Source organism: Macaca nemestrina, chromosome 11 (genome assembly GCF_043159975.1).
Source record: "Macaca nemestrina isolate mMacNem1 chromosome 11, mMacNem.hap1, whole genome shotgun sequence".
NCBI classification, from domain to species: domain Eukaryota; kingdom Metazoa; phylum Chordata; class Mammalia; order Primates; family Cercopithecidae; genus Macaca; species Macaca nemestrina.
The window spans coordinates 41105996-41127614 of NC_092135.1; the positions used below are offsets into that span (position 1 = coordinate 41105996).

Consider the following 21619-nt stretch of genomic DNA (forward strand, 5'->3'; position numbering starts at 1 on the left):
AAACCAAACACCGCATATTATCAGTCATAAGTGGGAGTTGAACAATGAGAACACATGGACGCAGGGAGGGGAACATCACACACTGGGGCCTGTTGGAGGGTCGGGGGCTGGGAGTGGAATAGCATTAGGAGAAATACCTAATGTATATGATGAGTTGATGAGCACAGCAAACCACCATGGCATGTGTGTACCTATGTAACAAAACTGCACGTTCTGCACATGTACCCTAGAACTTAAAGTATAATTTTACAAAAAAAGACAGTATATAAAAAAGAAATTATTCTTTGGTCATTGTTGTAAAGTCATAATGTAGTTAGGGCTTCCTTCACTGGTGTGCGTCCAGGGCCCCATGCTCAGAAGGACTCTGCCCTTGATTTAATGCTAGATTGTTACTGTCTTAAAATTCTTCATAATTTTTGGACACAGAATGCTGAATTTTTATTCTGCACTGTGCTTTGCAAATTCTGTACACAATTCTGTTTTTCATTGGCAGATAGGTGTAAACTCATGTCTTTCAGTTATTCAAAAATGTGTATTGAGGCCTTAAAAAGTAAATAAAAAAATTTGGATCAAAAAAAAAACCAGACAGCATAAAGTAATGAACAGATTATAGGTTTTGGAGCTAGAGAAACAGGGTTTAACTTTAAATCTAAGTGTAAGACCTTAAGTTACCCTTTGAGCCTCGTTTTTCATATTAGTAAATAGAGATGTTAGTACTTTCATCATTTTTGTGTATGAAGCTAAGCATAAACTAGGTGATTAGATTTATGCTAGATATTCTAAATAATTTATGCTAATTATTATTTTAAAAGAAATCATGGGAAAAAATTGAGATGAAAGAGGACATCTAAAAGGTTGTCAGCAGCATTATTATTCTTCGTTTTGAAATGAAATTCTTTTCAAGCAATAACGCTCAGCTTTCACTTTTATTCAGAGAAGATAAAGACCGTGTTTATAGTTTATAATTTCAAAACAAAGTAGCACTGTACATAAGGTGTCAGAGCAAGTCATATTGCTAAGGTTTCGAGACCTGCAGTTCTTACCCTCTTCAGTTTTTTCATCCAGTTCACCTAACAGGGACGCAGTTCACAGCAGTTCAAAGTCCTAATAAAGAACAATGAGATAATTGTGTTTCATGCAACTTTAACTCTAACCAGTTCCATTTCCAAGTTTAAGGATGGGGAGAGTTTTGCCAGCAAGTTCTATAAATGATCAACATCTGAAACAGATTCAAATCAGAGCCATTTATCCAGGACTTACTATAGATAGGATGCAAATAAGGTATAGTATCTCCTTGTGAGAATATGAAATATATAGTGGGAAATATAATAGGTAGGTTAAATATGGATTCTTCATGTGTGAGGGTGTTCTGTACTCCCTGACCACATATGGTCAAAACAAGGGTGGTGTTAAAAGATGCCCAGACTAGACTTCTAATAATGTTTCTCTTTTTCCTGTTTGAGGTCATCTATCATTATGACCTGAATGAAGAGAAGGCTATTGCTGCTTCAATTCACTCTTCTGCTGTTGGTACCTAAAAAGAGAAATGGACACTAGGGCAGAAGGAAATGTCTGTGTGGTTTTCTTTCTGGGTTTTGTTTTTTCATGTTTTCATCATTTAATTGAAAAATTGAGACTCTTCATTTAAAGACAAGTGGGTCCAAGAACACAGTGTTTGTATTTGGATGTTGAAAAATACACATTGTGCTTCTTGTGTGTCTGCTTATTCTGTTCTTTTTTAACACAATGGTGTATCATTGAGAAAGCTCCAGGCATATAAGAGCAACCTAATTCTTTTTGTAAATATTAACCTTACTGAATCAAAGCTGTCCTTTCAATCAAGCTCTTAGTTTCTAAAAGGCAAGTGGAAATAAATTACACAAAGATCTTCAATAGTCATTTAAAAATATTTTGGTGTGGTTTTCTATTGACCCGAATAAAGTCTTTCCATAAACTTTTTTAAAAAAATCACTTTTGTAAAATGAAATCAACTATTTTGACGTGAATGTTAAGCCGAAGCAAACTGCAATAATACACTCTAATGGGTAGAAACTCATGGATATTAGTCTCCTTAATATCTTTACTATCTACAAAAGAGTACCTTCATGACATGAACATATACACATTTTAACTACAAAAGCGATACGTGCTCAATGCAGAAAACTTGGTAAACACCAAGGAATACAAACGAAACTCAAAAGCCGCGATTTTACCACTTGATTTAATTATTGTCATATCAAGACTTTTTTCCAGGCCAAAGTTCAGTCATTGACCCAATACATATGTATTTTGTGTCTATTCTGTCCAAGGCACCATGCTAAGCATTGGGGATACCTTTGTAGAGATGAACTGATTTCTAACATCTTGAGGCTCATTTCTTAATGGAGGATAGAGGTGAAATTTATGAAAAATATTTTTAAATTTATAATAAGTGATATGAGAGGAAGTCATGGATGGCACATATGACAAAGCAATGTTTTGACTTCTAATTAATGGAATTAATAATCAGAAGGGATTGTATGGGTGAAGAAAGTCCTAGGTAAATAGCACAGCACAGTTATAAACTACATGTATTATGGTCTGCATTAAAACATTCCTACATCAGTATTCTTCTACAGCATAGGGTTCATTATTCTGTTATATGGGTGTATTATATGCAATTTATTTAACCAATCTTTTTATATACTTTATGTATGGAATTAACAAATAATGATGCAATTAATTTCTATGCACACAGACTCAGCAACTTGTGAGACTATTTCTCTAGAATAAATTTAAATTCATAGGAATGGACATGTTTAGCCAAAAGATATACACATTTTTAGGGATTTTTTAAAAAGCACATTTTCAAATTACACTCTAGAAAGGAAGCAACAGTCTGCATTCCTACCAATAGTGTATGAGAGAATCTATTTCCTACACCCTGATTATCCCTGGATGTTATCAGATGTTAGTTCTTTTATTCCTTGACAATTTGATGTACAAAGAGGGAAAAAGCATGTCACTATTTTTATTTGCATTTCTTTGATTTCTAGTAAGATACTACATTATGAAAATATTTTGAATTAAGCAATGACACATGAGGCTGGTTAGTTTTTAAGACTGAAATACACTAAACCAATGAAGAGAAGAAATAATGAAGGAAGGAAAGGGTTCTGATTCCTATTTATACTTTGCTATTTTTGTTTGCTGTAAAAACATAAACTTTTTATGGGAAGGATGCACATGGATACACAAAAAATGGATTTTTGGTAGTTGAAAAAGATTTTAGGTGGATCTATAAATTAAGAAACTCTTACTATAAATGCTATGCTTTTAAATAATTCCAGAATGTCTTTATTATTACCCAAATTCCATACCACCTATAGATTTTAATAAAGAGGAGACTTTTAGGAAGACTGTTAAAAATAAAGATGGTCTCTACTCATTCCAAATGTTGCTCATACTGTATCTATAAATGATTTCTTCAACTGATAATGCTTTCTTTCCTTTTTATTTTTTTTCTAAGGAAAAACTGGTCTACTTCCTGGATTGTTCTTTCTAGTCGAAAAATTGAATTTTACAAAGAATCCAAGCAACAGGCTCTGTCCAATATGGTAAGTAGTTCTCTGTTTCTATTGTTAAACATCTTTTCAGAAATATTGTAGGATTAAAAATTTGGTTTTATCAGAAATCACACTAAAACCTCCAAGCTACCAACATCTGAAAACAGATGGAGAAAATGACTAAATAAACTTTTAATCAGATGAAGGGAAAATAGAACTTAGTGTCTGTTTTATTAAGTGGTGCATTTGGAGAATAATCACAAAATGAGATGTATGGTGAGCGGCTATGTAGTAATGCGAAGGTAACACTTTAAATTAAGGTGCCATTTATAAATGCCTTATTCTTATTTATGAAATGATCACTAAATGCAGCTACTTGCTCAAATAATGTATTATAAAGTATGTTATAAAATGCATTAGTAATAAATGCTTAACGGATGATACTATGGGAAGCTGTTTTAAAGAATATTATAAGACGTAAATCGTATTAAACCATGTATGTGCATCTTTAATACATGAATTTAAGTTGTTATCTAGCATGCTATAAAGTGCTTCAGACATTAATAAATAATAATAAACTGTTTATAAATGGCACCTTAATATAGGGTATTACCAACGAGGAAACACTCTAAATTAGCCAAGAGATTTTTTATCTTAGTCTAACTGTGACGTTCACTATATCCAGCTAACCTTTTTGAATTTTTCTATGACCCCATCTAATGGAGCTAATACAATTTCTGTATCCTGTAGTTATTACAAAGTGAAATTTGTAGGGTTTCTCCATTGTACCTGGAAGAGGGCCTCACATATACTTACAAAGATTTGACAGTGATAGTAAGTAAGAGCAATTCGAAGCCAGTTACGGGGGCAATTCAAGCTCAAAACCTTGCTGCCCAAACACAAGAGCTGCCACAAGATGTAGGAGACAGTGGGCAGGCAACATATCTGACAGCCTCCTGAGTAGGAAGGACTCCGGGCAGGAACTAACCTGCCACAGCCCATCGGCCTGATGGATGACAAGGAAAGGGGTCGCCTGGCAGGAATTACCCACAATGAACTAATTTATATTTGGCAGGTAATAAAACGATGGGAAGTTCTTTGCTCTCCAGCCACTAGTTGTGTTTGCTATGTAATCCTCTTTAAATAGAAAATAGAAAATCATTTGCTGGGAGATTTTTCTTAAAAGAAGATTTTAGTAAGAACAAAAGGTAGCATTTGGCTTGCTTCTGATGACCGCAGTAGCCTTTATCCCCAAGTGGCTTGATGATTTTGGAGTCTCAGTGCTGTCCGATCTGTAAACTAATTATGAATAAATTTAAAATATATCTCAGTCCTTTGTATTTTTAATTTAAACTGCCTCAGAAATTTTTTTAGGGTTTTTTGTTTTGTTTTGTTTTGTTTTTTGGCTACAGTAAGGTTGAGATAATCTTTTTAAGGAAAATAAAGTACCCCTAAGGGCCAGGCACAAAACAACTTTCATCCACTTGCAGGTCCTTTGTCTTCCCTTTGAATGAGCTCTAAGGGGGGAGTCAGGAGGGGAGGAAAGTCGCTGGCTTTGCTGAGTTTGGCTGCTGAAAAGATGATCTTCCCCTGCTGAGTGAGAAGAATTCCGTTGGGAAGAGAGTTTACGCAAATGTGTGGGATAATGGGAGAGATAAGATTCCATATTTTAAAGCATTTGGTTTATTTTTATTTTATTATTTTAATCTTTTTATACCAGGAGATAAAATTATCAGCTGTTAAATTTTATACAGGTGAAAGAAAACTCCCTTTCTGATTGCAGGCAAACCTTGCAAGTTAGCTAACTAATTGCGTGCCTCTTGTTCAACCTTCAGAACTGTTGTAAATTGACAGTAGACTTGACTTGTAGAAGAAACTTGTTAACATTTTTCTGGCAGTCCTTATTTATTACTTCTGGCCCCATTTTTAATGCTTTTATGGTTTCTACCAGGCACTCATTGTCTTCAAAGTCAATTCAGAGCAGCAACAAACTGTGTTTTGTGGTAATGGGTAAGAGAATTACAGATTCATGTTTGTGCTGCATGAATTGACTTGCTAGTCAACTTCTTGGATCCATTTCTAACCCAGTATTAAAGGTCTAGTGGGATAGCCCACATTTACCAGTTCCAGTCTTAGAGAAATGATACAACCATTGCCAGGCCTTGATTAAAGATGCTGTGGTTTTATTTTGAAAGAGATTTATGCTCAAGTTTCTGAATTTCTCTTGCACCCCCTTAGACTTGTTCTGGTGTTGTTCATTGTGCTTCTGGAAAAATGTCTGCCCCTTCCTCCTAGGGCTCAGGACAAGCTGCCTGAGTGAGTGCAGAATGTGATTTAAAAGAATAAATGGTATTTTAGTCCTTATACAAATGATCTTTAAGTGTTAATGCAGCCGTGAGACAAGGCAACAAAACCAGCCAGAGCGGTATTGAAGTTGGACTCTAGGGGATGTAATTCTATTTTTACCACTTAGAAGCTGGTAACATTACTTACTTCTTTGAGCTTCAGAATCCTTACCTGTGAAATGGGCATACTGATACCTGCCAACAGAATTAGTAAATAATGAAATTAATTAGTAAAAACAAATACATAATGACCAAAAAAATTGTGCTTTATTATATCATATACTATTAAATATAGAAATATAGCATATTCTGTAGTACACAATATACAGTGGAATTATATTATTACATTAGTTTTGTACTTGACCTGATTCAGACGTTTATAGAAGAGAGAATATACTAATTCAAGAAACTCCATCATGCATGACCTCCAAAAGAATGTAGCCAGAAGTAGCATAAAATACTGTCTCAGAGCAATGACTAATACTGAAAATAAAGCCATCCATCCATTTAGGGTTCTAGATTTTAACCTCCTGAATGTCCATATGAAGTATCCCAGTGTCCCCATCTTCTTCCTTTGGTTCTTACCCTTACTGTTTTCACATTTAATACAGCATGTTACAAAGTATTGTGCCTGACCCGCATTCTGTGTTTGTCTACTTTTCTTTCTCACTGAAGTTCTTCCAGTTCATATCTGTCTTAGTTAGGACTGCTATATCAAAGTACCAAAGGCTGGGTGACTTAAACCACACACGTGCATTTCGCCCAGTTTTGGAGGCTGGGAAGTCCACGATGGAGGCACAGGTGGATCGGGTGTCTGCTGAGGTCCTGCTTCCTCGTTTACATCTGTCCTGTCTTCTCACTGTGTCCTCACATGGCAGAGGGCAGAAAATGAGAGAGCAGACGTTCATGTCTTTTCACATAAGGCCACTAATCCCATTCATGAGGGCTCCACCTTTATGATCTAATTACCTCCCAAAGGCCCTGCCTCCTAATGGCATCACACTGGGGTTTAAGGTTTCAACATAGGAATTTTAGAGGAACACATTCAATCCATAACAATATCCAAGTCACATTTTTATCAAAAGCAGCCTTACTGTGCAAATAAGCACAGAATCACTTTGCTTATTTTCACAGAGATTCATTGGTTTCTCAGTGAGTCAGCAATAGAGAAGAATGACCTATTCTGTTCTTGTTTTATAAAAAGGTCATTGAATCATAACTGACCACCTACTATCATCAGCATTTTATAACAGAAAGGACATTATAAAATGACGAATCCAAAATACAGAAAGGATAAAATTATCAGAATAAAAGACGCTCTTTACTAAAAAGGAAACTGTCCCCCTTATTTGCCTAACATACTCTCTCTTTTGCTCATGAGGGCAGGTGGATCTGGACTGACTGGTCCTCCAGTGAGGAGGAAAACCACTCATGTCCCTAGATTCAGATTTCCTGAATTATGAAGGAAAGGATGGTGTTCGTATTCTCGTATTTTGTAATGTATTTTTATGTATAACTCACTTAAAATCTTTAAAATATTATAAAATAATGCAGAAACCATTTTAAGTAAAATGTATAAAACATCTATGTGTATTTTTAATAGGTATTAATCAATCACCTACATAAGCACCACCCAGGACGAGGTATAGACCCTGCCAGCCCTTTAGAAGCCCCAACCCCTATCAGTTGTCCCTTTGTCATCATAGCCTCTTCCCTTCTCTGGAGTTAGCCACGAACCTGCGTTTTAGTCATTATTTTGTTGCCTTTCATTATTTTCCCACCTATAGCTATATACCTTAAAAATATAATTTAGGTGTTTTTTAATTCATATAAAGGGAATTCTAGGTATGTTTCATTTGTTTCTTGTTTCTTTCACTAAGTATTTATTGCTTTTTCTGTCCTTTAATATTTTTATCATTCCATTTTTTTCTTTACTAGTTTGGGAGGATGCACTTTGTTTCTGTTCTGTTAGTATAGTTAACTTAGCATTACAGCATTAGTACTTATCAACAAATAAAGCTAGTGTGAGATCCTTTACCTTCTACTAAGATACTACCTTAGAATATTTTTAATCAATTTATCCCTTTCTCAATGTATATGTTATTACCATCTGGTGTTTTAATTTTTTAAATACCACTAGACATTATTATTCTCTTTTATGGAGTCAATGTTTGTTTACATTTGCCTAATATTTGGTGCATTCTTTGCTATTTATTTCTCCATGAACCTTGGACTTGCTTTCTAGGATCACTTTTTCTTCTGCTTGAAATATATTCTGAGAAATTCCTGTGCTAAGGGTCTTGCAGGGACAATCTATCTCGTAGTCTGCTTATTTTGAAAAAAATCTCTATTTCTCCCTCATCCTAGAAATATATATTCTCTTTGAATATAGAATTTTTAGTTGGTAGTCATTTTCAGTCAGCATGTCAAAAATATCATCACACTGTCTTCTGTTTTCCACTCTTACAACCAAATCACCTGTTAATATAATTGCTCTTTTCTGATTGCTCATAATATTTTTCTCATTACCTTTGTTTTTCTACAGTTTCACCATGATGCATACAGATGTCAGTTTCTTTTCATTTTTCCTGCCTGGATTGTTATGCTTCTTAAAATTATTTATTGCTATCATTAATATATTTCAGAAAATTTCCAGTAGCTATTTTTTTTTTTTTTTGGAGACAAAGTCTCACTCTGTCACCTAGGCTAGAGTGCAGTGGCATGATCTTGGCTCCCTACAACCTCTGCCTTCTATGTTCAAGCAATTTTCAGCCTCAGCCCCCAGAGTAGCTGGGATTACAAACATGCACCACAATTCTTGGCTAATTTTGGTATATTTAGTAGAGATAGGGGTTCACCATGTTGGCCAGGCTGATCTTGACCTCCTGACCTCAAGTGATACACCTGCCTCAGCCAACCAAAGTGCTGGGATTACAGGTGTCAGCCACCGCACCAGGCCCAATGGCTATCTTTTCAAATGTAGCCCCTTTTATATTCCCTCTCTCATCTCCTTCTAAACCTTCAATTAAACTCATGTTAAATTTCTCACTGTATTCTCTAAATGCCTTACACTCTTATTTTTCTTATATTTTTGTCTTTCTGAGCTGCAATGCAAATAATTTCTCTTTAAGTATCTTCCAGTTCTTCATTCTCCTTTCATAATGAACATTAAGCTTTTAATTTCAATTATCGTAATTTTTCGTTCTAGAATTTTGTTTCTTTTAAAAATGTTCTATGTATATTGAGTTAATTTTTTCCTGCAGGTATTTTTTAAGACTCTATTTTATTTTGTTGTAACTAGGAGGAAGAGTTGTTTTATAATCTGTATTTTGTGATTCTAACATCTAAATTTGTGTCAGTATGTTTCTGCTGGTTCTTACTCATATTGCTTTGTTTTCTTGTATGTCTGGTTATCTTTGACTGTGTGCTAATCATTGGTATTGAAATATTATCATGGGAGGCACTTTGAGGCCTAGGATAAATGTGTCCTACTCCATATTATTTTAGATTTTTCTCGTGAGGTTTGGGACCTTCCCAGAGACTGACTATCTCAATCTAAATTAACAGTATAAAACTCTCCAATTATGTCTACATAATAGGAGGGCCGTAGCTATCCTGCCACTTCTCAGGGACAAGATTGTGCCTCATTTTTTCTTATTTTCTTATTTTACATTGCTCATCTACCAAAACAGTCTTCTTTATATTTGTTTGGGTTTGGAGAAAGGCAACAACTTTAATATTGGTTCTCCCTTATTCTTTATAACACTTCGGCCAGGACCTTGCTCCATTATTCTGGGTTTGATTGACCAAAGCTCAAATGTGTAGCATAAACAAATGACCTCAGGAAAAATGCAGTTATGTTACTTTGATATTCAGCTTCCCTCACTGACTTCATATTTCCACCCCTAAAAAATATTTACGGTGGCAGTCCCACTGTCTTTTCATATTTTCAATTTTTTAAGGAGTAATTTTAAAAAGAAACATTTTATCCAGCATTTTTATTGTTTTCAGTGGGAGAGTTGATCCAAAAACATAGCTTCTCATTACAATCTACCTCACTTTAATTTAAGTATGCATTTGGTTAATCAAGTTTGTGCTATTTATATAAATCTTGGTGGGAAAAGACTTCATAAGAATATGTATTGAAATTCTACAATGAACAGCTTGCTCGTTAGGGCTACATATAAGGCATAGAGATATAATCAAGATATAGTCTTTGCCTTATAAAATCTCTGCCAAAAAATAGGGTGAGATGAAATAAGAAACATAGTAGAGGTTTTTTTTTTTTTCCCTGAGATTTTGAAGAAGGCGAGCTCACATCTGTGAAAGATTTGAATTGGGCCTTGAAGGACAGTTATAATTTGAATATGTGGAGATTTGCAGGGAGGGAGTGCAGGGGGATAAAAAACATGAACAATGGCATAAAACTGAGAATGGGCAGAGTCTGTGCACAGCAAAGAGAAATGAATTTTTGGTTTGGTTTGAAGATAGGATAAAAGAAAAGGATTGAGAAGAGTATCATGACCTGAGATTTGCTATGAGGGACAAATGAGTTTAATGAGTTGTGTTAGCATACTCCAGGTGTCTTCATTCTGGAATAATCTGTCATGGCTATTATTTTAACAAACATACACTGAATAGCAGTACTAGTCAGTGTTATGTATCTTAAAAGAGCCAGGCCTATTGTAGGGCCAAAGCAAGAGAGGATGCTCATTCTTCAAGGATCTTCATCTCATTTACTGCACAAGTGAAAACTCTTTCCTCAGAAGCAGCCACATTACTGTTTGTTTCATCTGGTGCTAAAGAAGTACTAGAGAATCAGGAGCTGTCTGTTTGATTTATCTTCTCAGGCCTTGACTCACATTCCTTGTATTTTTCAGATACGCTTTCCTATTTTGGTATCAGTGAAGTATTTCAATTGACTCTAGCACTTCGTTTGCAGTTTGACTCCTAAGTACCTGCTGTACTTTGTGATTTTAGAGCTTCTGCTTGAAGTGTTCGGGAGGCACCTGACCATGTGCATGGGATTTGGCAAATCTCCATTTCTGGTTAAACAAAACCCATTTGATGGATTGCATCATAGAGAAGAAGCTCTGCAATTTAGAACATCCATTCATTTATTCTATCAACAGTTAACAACTCCTACCAGGTGTCACATAATTTTTTCTTTTTGTTTTGTTCTTACCTTAGGGGCAACAGAAATATTCAAATGAATAATATATGATCCCTGCTCTTAAAGTACTCACAACATGGTAAAAGGGACATAATTTCATATAGGTTTATTATAATAAAACCATGACTAAAGTGTTAAAAAATATTAGACAACATGCTGTGGAACCATAGATTTAGCTATAGCTGGTCTTTTTCCAGAGAAACTACTATTGCAAATAATGTTCAGCTTACGTCTCTCTCCTTTTGTTCAAATATTACCTTTTGAGATTATTATATCAAATATTATTGATCATCTCTTATGTTTAAGTCACTATGATAGATTTTTAAGTCACTATGATAGGTGCTCTGAAAGATAAAAAAATGAACCAAACTGAAACAAATAGAAAGTATGGCCTTAGATTGAGCATAGTGAAAAAATGGATGTTGGTAGTTGTCCTAAAATGCCATGAACAAGACATGGGGTTGTTTTATGATAACTCAGAGAAGAGTGTGATTGCTTCCATTTGGATAGGATTTGAAATATGTTCATGAGGGAAGTGACATTTGAGCACATTTTTGAAGGATGAATAGGATTTTGATGTAAAACGGGTGAAAGATATTTTATGTACTAATAAGAAAGTAATTAATAATGAAATATGGAAAATTCTTTTTTGTTATTTATTTTACAGATGTATATTGATCTCTTGCCTTCTTCCATGCACTGTGTACTAGTCACAGTTCTTGAAATGTTTTAATGGGGGTTCCCTGAGGCCTAGAGTGAATATTTCCTAGTCCACACTATTTTGTGTTTCTTCTATAAGTTGCCTGGGAGTGAGGAATAGCTTCAAACTAAGTTAAGGAACAGCATTGTGGAACAGCAAGCAGTGTAATTTGGTTAGAAAGTCAGTGTGGAACTGGTTTATGAAAGACCTTGAACAGGACTGGGAGAAGAGATCATTTCATTCTGTAGGCAATGTAACCAATATGAAATATTCTCAATTTCTCAATTAAGAGAGACTCAGAGTTTTCAGATGTTTGGGGAATTTACATATATATATATATAGAGAGAGAGAGAGAGAACTGATATATATATATATACATATACATATATATCAGTTGTCTATAAAATTAAGTCTGTCTTAATTTTGTATATGTATAATTTAAAAACACATGCAGGACTTGGTAAATTATCTGAGAGACATGTTCTAAAAATTTATGCAAATAGATGTGAGCAATAAGGCCTGAGCTCTTACGACAGAGAAAATTGTAAAACGGCTGTTTGTCATCATTTTGGCTCAATGCATTTAGTAAATCACAGGACATCTTTTCACTGACAAAATATTTTGATATTCTCATATGTCTCTGACCTCCAACAGTATGGTCATTTCTAAAGAAGTTCTAGTGCAAAGAGAACAAGCAGAGCTATTCATCTAAGGAGAGCTAAAAACATGCTGTCCCAAGAACTAGGTGTGTCACCATCTCAGTGAGCAACGGTTGCAAACCTAGTGATGTTTTCATCTGACTCCAGAATATCTGTTTAGTGTCACACCCTACTTAAACAAATGCATTGTGTAAAGTTTTTCTACTAACAATCAGATGCTGTGGAACTCATTCTCATCAATTGGGTGGATGAGAGCCACTGTTTCTATTGTATTCATCACATACTGCTCAGAAAATTTAGTGTCACTTTTGATATAAATTCGAAAACATTGTAAACATTTTAGGGAATATTTTCCTCCTAAAATTGTGTGGTTCTAAAGCCAGTATATTCAATAGAAAGCCTATATGTTGGTAGTGTAAGGGACTTTTTTGTTATTCTTACGTTTTTTATTTTACATTGTACTAATATGTATTTTTAATCAGAGCCAACAACTGGCAATTTTTACTTTTTAAAAATTATATTTTGGCATTTTACGTTTAAGTCTTTAATCTATCTTGAGTTAATTTTTGTATATGGTGTAAGGAAGGGGTCCAGTTTCAATTTTGGGCACATGGTTAAGCCAGTTCCCCCAGCACCATTTATTAAATAAACTATAAAAACCCTAGAACGAAATCTAGACAATACCATTCAGGACATAGGCACAGACAAAGATTTTATGATGAAAATGCCAAAAGCAATTGCAACAGAAGCAAATAGTGACAAATGGGGTCTAATTAAACTAAAGAGCTTTTGCACAGCAAAAGTAACTATCATCAGAGTGAACAGACAACTTTCGGAATGGAAGAAAAAATTTGCAATCTATTCATCTGACAAAGTTCTAATATCCAGAGTCTATAAGGAACTTAAACAAATGTACAAGAAAAAAAATAAACAACCCCATTAAAAAGTAGGCAAAGGATATGAACAGACACTTCTTAAAAGAAGACATACATGCAGCCAAAAAACATATAAAAAAAGCTCAACATCACTGATCATTAGATAAATGCAGATCAAAACCCCAATGAGATACCATCTCGCACCAGTCAGAATGGCAATTACTAAAAAGTCAAAAAGAACAGGTGCTGGTGAGGTTACAGAGAAAAAGGAACACTTTTACACTGTTGATGGGAGTGTAAATTAATTTAATCATTGTGGAAGACACTGTGGTGATTCCTCAAAGACCTAGAGGCAGAAATATCATTTGACCCAGCAATCCCATTACTGAGTATATACCCAAAGGAATACAAATCATTCTACAATAAAGATACATGCACGTGTATGTTCATTGCAGCACTGTTTACAATAGCAAAGACATGGAGTCAACCTAAATGCCTATCAATGATAGACTGGATTAAGAAAATGTGGTACATATAGACCATGGAATACTGTGCAGCTATTAAAAGGAACAAGATCATGACCTTTGCAGGGACATGGATGGAGTGGAAGTCATTATCCTTAGCAAACTAACACAGGAAGAGAAAAACACACTTATAAGTGGGAGCTGAATGATGAGAACACATGGACAGAGTGTGGGGAACAACAAATACTGGGGCCTGTTGGAGGGGGTGGTGGGGAGAGGCACAGCATCAGGAAGAATAGCTAATGGATGCTGAGCTTAATACCTTGGTGATGGGATGATCTGTGCAGCAAACCACCATGGCACACGTTTAGCTATGTAACAAACCTGCACATCCTGCACATGTATCCCTGAACCTAAAAATGGAAGAAAAAAATTGTATTTTTAAAAGGTACAATGTGATGTTTTGGTGCATGTATACATTGTGGAATGATTAAATCAAGCTATTAATATATCCATTACCTCATTTTTTGTGTGTGATGAAAATATTTAAAATATAATCAGTGATTTTTAAGTATATAGGATATTATTATTAACTACAGTTACTATGCTGTACAATGGATCTCTAGAATTTATTTTTCTTGTCTAATAGAAATTTTGTACACTTTGAGCAACATCTCCCCATACCTTTCCCACAAACCCCTAGGCCCTGGTAAGTACTATTCTGCTCTCTGCTTCTATGAGTTTGATGTTATAAAAATTTTACTTTTAAAAACAGAAAACTTTTCTAAGTCATTTAAGGAACTATTAACTTTTCCAAACCACTCATTCAGCCATAACCTTGGAAGCAAAAATGGGCAACATAAAAGGCCTCATCAAAATAATTGGTTTTCAGCCTGGCCCACATATTGAGACCCTGTCTCTACAAAAGTTATTTTAAAAAATTAGTTGGGTGTGGTGGCCCACGCTTATAATCCCAGTACTTCGGGAGCCCAAGGCAGGTGGATCATCTGAGGTCAGGAGTTTGAGACTAACCTGTTCAACATGGAGAAACCCCATCTCTACTAAAAATACAAAAAGGAGTTGGGTGTGGCGGCGCACACCTGTAACCTGAGCTACTTAGGAGGCTGAGGCACAAAAATTGCTTGAACCCAGGAGGTGGTGGTTGCAGTGAGCCAAGATCCCATCACTGCCCTCCAACCTGGGTGATAGAGTGAGACTCTCTGTCCAAAAAAAAAAAAAAAAAAAATAGCCATACATGATGGTCATGCACCTATAAGTCCAGCTACTTGGGAGGCCGAAGCAGGAGGATCACTTAAACCTAGGTGTTTGAGGCTGCAGTGAGCTATGATTAAGTCACTGCACTATAGCCTAGGCAATAGAATGAGACTCTGTCTCTAAAAAAATAAAAATAAAAAATAAAATAAATAATAATTTGTTTACTTTTACAAAATATTGTTTACTTTCAATATGAGTAATGAACACACACATTAATTAAATAATGCAATATATCTAATGCTCATTCACTGTAGTATGACTTTAACAACAAAATGAACTTATTTATGGAGGGAAAATGATGTGATTTAGCAAAAAGATGAAAATAGTTTCAATCAGAAAGCTATTCATGAATTATTGAGTATTCCGTGCAAAATGAATATGGAATGATTTTATCTTTGTAGAGTGAGTATTGAGCCCTTATTCAGACCCCTGCTTAAGAAGATCATGAAAAAATGGAGGGGCAAACAAAAGATCTATCAGCCTTAGACTAATGAAGGCATTTTAAAATCTCTGTTTAATCACTTAATTCTCATGAGAGTAGTATTCTTGCCACATCAGCATGGTTATCATTGATGCAGTATGTTAGTATAGCTGTAGATTGCACCATCATATGGCCTCATCATACATTTAATGATTAGAAAAAACAAGTTACAGTTCAAAATCTGGAGGATAATGGGTAGAGATGGAAATACAGAGAAGAAAAAAAGGAAATTAAAGTCCCGTGTTTTATTAATGTAAACTTTGTAAGGAAAAAAAATCAAGTGATCGATATTGCTATAAATGAAGCCATGTTCTCTGGTTATATTTTTTTCAAGTTTTGGCCATTAACTATAATAAATTCTGTATCTTACATAATTTTTAATAACCGCAAAAATCCATGAAATTGACAGGATTCTTTATAAATGGATCAGAGCTTACTGTCCCTCAATAAACCTCACCTTAGGCTCTCTCAGAAAACTATTTTAATTATGAAGTTTGTCTCTCTGTGGTTTATCATTTTGGTCAATGAAATGCATCTGTTTTGGAGCTTGCATTTCTCTAAGATAAAATTAGCTTTCACCCCACAGTACATTTTTTAATTTATAGAGTATATGTATAGTCTTTCTTAAAAATTCACTACTAAATTGAAATGCTCTGAGAAGCAGTATCACATTAGGTAGAAACAGGGGCTTTCAAGTCAGATCACCTGGGCTAGGAATCCCAGGTTAATGTTTTACTTGCTGCTCTAGTTTATTTTCAAATGTTAATGATAACTTTATTTTCACATATTTCTTGGCTATCTCAACTGCAATATGAGATTAACAAAGGTGACTATCTCATAGAACCACACGTGAGAAAATTGATGCAATGTGCCTGTCACAGAGCAAACATAATAAATCTTAATTGTATTTATCATTGTCGTTATTATTACGTGAAGCAATAGAGTACGGTCGTTAGGAGTAGTGGCAGATGAGGGAAGGGTAAAGGGAGAACGTGGGAAAGATCTGCATGTGCCTAGAAGTCTTTTTGCTCACATTCCAGTGGTAAGAATGAATAATTGGCCACATTCTGATGCAAATAGGGCTGGAAATAAAGCCTTCAGCTGGCGAACTGGCTCCCAGTGACAACTAAAGGTGCTTGAAGAGGGACCACAGCACACATTTTGGTGGAGAGCGATTTGCCTCTGCCATAGTGAGAGCAACATCAGTTGTCTCAATCCTGGTTTTCTGGAAGACAAAGCCTGAATTAAGAGCCACGCTTTATTTGGGAGGTACAAATCCAGGACACAGAGAGTGAAGTGAAAAGGAAGTCAGGCCAGAAATGATGGGGAGTGGTACAGGGATGTTACCATGTTGGCTCCCCTCTACAATGAGCTTCAAAGAGACAGAGAGAAAAGGGGCTGCAAGTACACTGGTGAAAGCTTAAACCAATCTATGGGAGGAAGGGAGCAGAAGAAGGAAAAGGAATTTATCTCCCATATTTCTTCCCATTTCCTGCACTTTTCCCATTTCCTGAACTTTTGGTTAAATTTCACCACCGAGAGTCTTCACTTGCCTGCATCAGTTGGACCTGCCTCAGCCTTGGGAGGCTACTCAGAAAGCCAGGTCCCACACCCTGCAAAGTGGCATTTCATCTAAAGTAGGAAGTAGTGGAAGGAGCCAAAGGCCCCTCTATAATCTGGCAGCCTTTGGGGGGGAAGTCTGGCATTCCAAGAAGGTGACTGGTCATTCTCAAGAGGTGGACTGCATTGCCCAGGCAGAGATGGTCATCTACAGGGACAGCTGAGGTTGACTGAGTGGATGACAGTCTAAGGGGAAACTCTGAGGCGGCACCTGAGACATCAAAAGTGTACCCAAGCTATTCACCTTGCAGAAATAAATTACCTTTTTAATATAATGTAAATGTAAAACTGTATCAGTTGAGAACAAAATAAACTAAGTAGAAGCGATTATATTTATTCCAGCAAGATTTTGATTCAGAAACAAATGCAATAGGTGCTCATTTCTTGAAAAGTATAGAATACTTTCTCCTCAAAAACAAACAAAAAGCACATAACATTCTCGTGCCCACAATCACTAACAAAGGTTTATTTTTCTGAAAATGTGGTTTGATTTGGTCATGTAATATACTGAGAAATTTCACTGTAGAAACAATTTCTGTTATTATTAACATCATTTATATTCATATACATAAAACTCACATCTTATAATCAAAGTATCCTCTTTTATGTTGACAGGGGCCATACTTTAGACATTAATAAGATCAGGTATCCATTCAGTCCTCTTTCCTGAATCATTTTGCCCAAATGAGAATATATAAATGAGTTTTATCCTCCTCCATGAACAATTTTCCAGAATCAAAACCAGTTATGTGATAAAACTTAATTCCTCTAAACAGATTTTGTGTTTCGTGTTTCAAAATGATAAGGACAATCTGAGTCTATATTCTGGAATAGCAATTAATCCAAAATAAAAAATGGCGCTAATAACCTATTTCATAAAATCTGAGCTTTGTCTCTCTTTTTGAACCACATCTAGTAATAAGGGTATAAGGCTGTGCGGTCAAATGATTTGTGGCCTGCGTATATGCCCAATCTTCATCATGGAAGCTATCATCAAGCTAAAGAGCATCTGGCCTTTGATATTTTCTTAATATACATTAAAAGACTATGGACCCCAAATATCCCATAAAGAAAAATGGGAAACTTAATCCCACAGGTTTAATCTAAGTCGGAGAAAAAAATATTACAGAGAAAATACTCTGTTAACTGTTATTGGGAAATGGTGAAGATAGACGAAGAGAATAATAAAAATCAGAAGTGCGAGAGACCTAGGGTCAATTTTTAATGACTTCACATTCCTCTAAAAAAGAAGCTTTTATGTTTTATTGTCCAAAAGCAGTAACTCTTAAATAATTCTATTTAAATATTTTAAAAATCAGTTATTTCTATTCTAAGTTCACCCCAGAAGAGATATGGTGTGTACATTCTTAGATTTAAATTCATATTTAGTCATTTTTTAAAAAGTGTATTTTTATAATGATGTACAATATGATCCATTGGCATCGTGCTGTTCATTAGCAGACTTTTTCTTGTGTTTTATAGCTGTAGAATCAGAAATATGTTTTCTATTAAAGGATTCTTTAATTTCAGGCTTCTTGAATAAAATCTTGATTGTCTTCCAAATAAATTCTACAACTTTACTGAACTACTTATTCCAATATTTAACATTTAAATACTGAGAAGTTTTTCTTCTAATAATCTCTATTCCCTAAAACAGTTCTTCAGGCATAGGTCTTTCTGCTGTAGCTTTGTGAAAATGAACTACTTATTAGGACAATTTTTACACAATCCTCAACCTATTTATTCTAGTTTTCTCTTTTTAAAGCGAATATATTTATTATTACCAATAACTTTGTTTTTTTTCTGTCATACTTTTGAATTCACCCCAAATCTCTATTAACTTTGATTGTACCAGATGATCAGTTCTTAAAGTCGGTATAAAATGGAAATATTATCCTGTACCCACCTACATACTTCTTTCTTTGTAAACTGTCATTCTGAGATGTATTATTTATTTTTATTTGTTAATGCATTGGAATCAACCCCGATATTTTCCATTGTCATTCTCTATACAGTTCCTCAATTATTTCAATAGTTCACAAATATCTGTTGAACACTTATTTGGGGCCACTTTGCTAGATTCTGGAAGAATAAAGAACCATAAGACAAACCCCCTTCTCTTACTGGATAGCTAGGGGGAAAAAACACACCAAAAAGGAGTAGCAATGTGTGACTAACAAGAGTTGTAACACAGTATGTTTCAAATAGGAGAAATGGTGGAAGGAGTAAGTGACTACCTGCAGAGGCGAAATTCTCCCCGTGGATATTTTTATTTTTTTAACTTGTGTCTTGAAAATGAGCAAGATTACAGCAGATGGCAGGCAAGCAGGGTAGATTGAAGAGAGAGATAAATGTATTTCAGATGAAAAGAATGAATGCATACTCAAATCCCAAATGTCTGGCGTTGTGAAAACACATTGCATTTTGGAAACTGCCATGGATGTAGCATAGCTGGTGTGGAGAAGAATGGGAGAATGCATAGAACCGAGAGGGATGGTTGGAGGAGGACAGAAAGGAGCTCGTATACCTTACCAAAGGATTTGGACACTACCCCATAGATTAATGTTTCACAATGTGAGGTTTGTGTCTTTGAGGGGAAAAAAGGTCAAAATACAGAGAATGTATTGCAAGGGTTTTTGGCCACAGAGGCAAGAGGTAGAAGAATTCTGGTGAGAGAAAATAAGAACTCTACTGAGGTTAGGGTCATGAGATGGAGAAAAAGGAACTAATTCCAGAATTTGAGACTTTGTGCCTTTTGATTATGGATGGTGAAAGAAAGGAGGGAGTTAAGAAACTTTCAGGCGAAGAGAGTGAAGGGATTATTAAGTAAGACAAGCAATAGAGAAAAGGAGGCAGGTGAGAGAAGAAGATAATGATTTCACTGAGGTGTCTGTGCTACACTCTCATGATAGTGTAGAAAATATAATTCTGACACATCAGAGTGAGCTGGGGGCCAGAGGCACCCATCGAGGGGTCAACATATGGCAGGGGATGGGGCAAGACTAGGGGCAAGACCAAAACCCATAGGAATCACATGAGTGAGGAGAAATGATGAGGGCCTAGAACGCTAAACCTGGGGTTACCAACATTTAGAAAGTGGGAAGAGGAAGAGGAGTCAGTAGAAGAAACTGAAAGGGAAGAGTATAAAAGGTGAAAGAAGAATTTAGAGAAAAAAATGCTTCCATAGCCAAGAAACAAGAGGGCTCTAAGGAGAAGGGCCAACAGAATCTAAGAGTGCAGAGTTCAAGTCAGATGCAGATGGGAAACAAGGCATCAGATTGTTTTTGTTGACCTTAATGGTTAAGACATTTTAGAAAAGTAAAGAAGGAAGTAAACATCATACTACAGTGTTGAAGAAGAGAATGGAGTCTGGGCAAACAGAGAACATGAACTGAGGAGAAGGATGAATCTGGCAATAATGGAAAGGAAATAAGTGAGATTGAGAAAAAGTGAGGGTGTGGAGTTGATGCTTGCTTTTCTTCTATTTTTTTCTTTATAAACAGGGGTGATGAACATGGTTAGAGGCTGAAGATATAATCTATTTGAGAGGGAGAAAGTAGAAGGAAATGTGAAATTCTTATTATTGGACAGCTCCGGAAATGAGGGACAAGACTGGATGAAATTAGGAACTAGAGACAAATAATCCTTGGGCAGAAGGAGTAGCTCTTCCTCTGAGGCAAAGCAGGACATGCCTTGCGAGTCCTTTCTGTGCTTTATGGTACTGACAGGTCAGGTAATTTGACACTCACAGAGGCCACTGTCCTGCCAAGGTATGGTTGTTTATTAGACAGATGGGCCAGTCACAGCCCCAGAATTCTGGGGCCAGAAGACAAAGTGGGAAATGATGACTCAAGGAAAAAAATAGAAAATGTGAATTATTATTCTTGGTCCTGAAAAAGATGTTGATTTTTAGGTGGGTGAACTAGTAGGAGGAAAAGATGAGTGTGGAGAGGCCATGGATTCCATTGTGATCAAAACCCTAGAACTTGGAATCTGATAAAAGTAAATTCATATCAACTCAGGCACTTTCTAAGTACATGATCTCATGTCAGGCACTTGGCCACTCTCTGCTTAGGTTTCTTCATATGTAAGTTGAAAGCACTGGTAATATTTTCACAAGATTGTTGTAAGAAGTAAATGAGAAATCAATATTAAGGTTTCAGAGTGCAATAGAGGAAGCTATCATTAAACTTTATATTCGTTTGTTTATTTGGATTACACAGACTAAGTATGAAAGTGGGAAGAGTTGTGACTGTTCTAGCACAAGGGCTATGATCTCCATGAAGTCGGAACAAACCATTTCGTGGGGTGGACTTATAAGGGTTGAAGCTTTCAGAGAGCAGTGTCAAGAGGAAGAAGAGAAAGTGACTAGGAACACATACAAAGTTTGCTAAGCAGAGTCAAAGGTCCAGCTGAAGAAGGTAGACATTATTTGTAATATTGCTACCCTAAGTAGTCAAAAGTTATTTCTCCAGTATTCGG

At 35.6% G+C, this 21619-nt stretch overlaps 1 protein-coding gene across 2 annotated transcripts in view; it reads left to right on the forward strand.

Moving 5' to 3' along the window:
* The window catches only part of LOC105492611 (Rho GTPase activating protein 15), a 628732-nt gene that overhangs the window by 99562 nt on the left and 507551 nt on the right, over positions 1–21619 (forward strand). For both annotated transcript variants that reach the window (XM_011759829.3, XM_011759830.3), the window contains exon 5: positions 3509–3596. In XM_011759829.3, coding sequence (XP_011758131.2) covers positions 3509–3596 — 88 coding nt within the window. The remainder of the gene's footprint in view (positions 1–3508; positions 3597–21619) is intronic.